General features: G+C 35.7%; 1 protein-coding gene across 1 annotated transcript in view; it reads left to right on the top strand.

Annotated features, from left to right (window-relative positions):
• The window catches only part of LOC122244050 (NPC intracellular cholesterol transporter 2-like), a 1088-nt gene extending 584 nt beyond the window's left edge, over positions 1 to 504 (top strand). The window contains exons 3-4 of the mRNA XM_043001843.2: positions 1 to 100; positions 288 to 504. The exon at positions 1 to 100 is cut by the window's left edge and continues 85 nt beyond it. Coding sequence (XP_042857777.2) covers positions 1 to 100; positions 288 to 371 — 184 coding nt within the window. The 3' untranslated portion in view covers positions 372 to 504. The remainder of the gene's footprint in view (positions 101 to 287) is intronic.
• Positions 505 to 2500: the final 1996 nt, after the last annotated feature.

Below are 2500 nucleotides of genomic sequence, written 5' to 3'. Positions count from 1 at the left end.
ATGCAAGCAGCTGGAAGGGGGCGCCAACCCGTGTCCTTTCAGCGCCGGGAGTCGCGTCGACTGGAACATGCCGGTGGCCATTCTCAGCGAGTACCCGGCGGTGAGTGCCACGGGGGAGGGAGGGAGAGGGGTGGGTAGAGAGAGAGAGAGAGAGGGAGAGGATGAAGGGAGTGTGAGAGGGAGGGAAGGAGGGCGAGAGGGAGTGAGTGATGGAGGGAATATATCCCAACCTTGTGTCCTTGACTGAGGTGCGTGTCCCTGACTGAAGTGACTCTTGGTGCTTTCAGCTGTCGACTGTCGTGACGTTCAAGCTGAAGGACTCTGCCGGAGGACCTCAGGCGTGTACCGTGGTTCCTGTGACCCTCGTGTAGCGCCGCCGCCGGGTCTGCCAGCGGGGCCTTCTGCAGAATAAGACTCGGAATCGACCGCCTCGAAAGAGCAAGAACACAGTGTGTTGTTATTTTTGATAAAAACTTTGCTATGATAACTATGTCACTTTTCTTTTCCTTTGACGTGATTTCTCTTGATAAAAGAAATGCTCGCATGCAAATCATTTATATATATATATATATATATATATATATATATATATATATATATATATATATATATATATATATATATATATATATATATACACACACACACACACATGTGTGTGTGTGTATACATACAAATGCATACATACATATATACATACATATATATATATATATATATATATATATATATATATATATATATATATATATATATATATATATATACATAATATGTATACTAATTTTACCTCCCTGACGGGATTCGAACCTGAGCCGTCAGATTGAAGACCGGCCGTTAATCCAATAGACCACACGACATATATATGTATATATATATATATATATATATATATATATATATATATATATATATATATATATATATATATGTATGTATGTGTATGCACACACACACACACACACACATATGTATATATATATATATATATATATATATATATATATATATATATATATATATATATATATATACACACACACATTATCATATGGCTGTACCTGAACGTTCACTCGACCACCGACCTGTGCATGACAGTCCCTGCATGATCTCCGTAGATAACGTCTCACTGTTATCCTCGTGACAGCGACGGACTTAAGGATTTGGGTCAAGATTCGGGTTTCGGTTTATTCGACTCTTTAATTAAGGGGTTGCAGGGGGTAGCTAAGGTTGAAGGAGAGAGAAAACGACCTTGGACGAGGTAGTGGAAGGAGGTGACGATGGCTGGTCGGTGGTCGGCGGAACCGGGTCGTGGTTCCGCTATTTTATATCTATTTTTGTAATTTCCTATGATTTATTGCCCTATGTGTGTGCTTGTGTAGTTCTACGTTATTATCATTGTTGTTATTGAAATGTCTGAATGAATGTACTTAAGAATTAGGCATTTTTGTGAATTTTGTTCTACAGAGTGTTGGTGTAAATATAAATGATATAAATTCATTGACAAGTGACTTTAAAACTCCTACCCCAGTAACTAACTTATATTACATGTGCACCGTCACACGCCATGCAAGTTCGCAAACCTAAAAAAAAAAAAAAAAAAAAAAAAAAAAAAAAATATATATATATATATATATATATATATATATATATATATGTATATGTATATATATATTTATATATATATATACATATGTATTTAGATATCAATATGTATATATATGTATATATATATTTATATATATATGTATATATATATATTTAGATATCAATATGTATACATTAATCTAATATATATATATATATATATATATATATATATATATATATATATATATATATATACATATATACATATATAATCCTCAACCAATCCAATCGTAGAGCCAATATATGTCTATTTTCAATTACAGTAGGCTGGATGGAATTACATGATAAGCTGATTGGAAGATATATATATATATATATATATATATATATATATATATATATATATATATATATATATATATGTATGTATAGAGAGAGAGAGAGAGAGAGATTGAGATGAGCGAATGCGAGCGATAGAGGAAAGAGGGCGAGATTGAAAGGAGGAGAGAGAGAGTGAGAGAGGGAGAGAGGAGAGAGCGGCAGAGAAGAGAAAGAGGGATAGAAAGCGAGATGAGAGAGAGAGAGCGAGAGAGTGAGAAAGAGAGAGATGGAGTAGAGGATAGAGTGAGAGAGAAAGAGAATGAGAAGAGAGAAGAGAGGAAGAGAAAGAGATTGAGAGGCGAGAGAGATAAGAGGGAGAGAGAGAGAGAACGAGAGAGAGCGATTGGAAAGAGAGAGAGAAAGAGATGAAAGAGAGAGAGAGAAAGAGAGAGAGATTGAAAGAGAGAGAGAGACAGAGAGATTAGAGATACAGATTCGAGATAGTCAGAGTCATTCTTGCGAAGGAACGAAGATGAGAATTGAGGATACAAGAGCTTAGCGAAAAGGAATTCCCTCAAACAGAGACCAG

The sequence above is a fragment of the Penaeus japonicus genome, unplaced genomic scaffold, assembly GCF_977035675.1.
Source record: "Penaeus japonicus unplaced genomic scaffold, GWHDUDI00000001_assembly GWHDUDI00000038, whole genome shotgun sequence".
Lineage (NCBI taxonomy): Eukaryota > Metazoa > Arthropoda > Malacostraca > Decapoda > Penaeidae > Penaeus > Penaeus japonicus.
The sequence above is the reverse complement of the archived record's forward strand: the minus strand, read 5'-3'. Positions and strand labels throughout refer to the sequence as shown.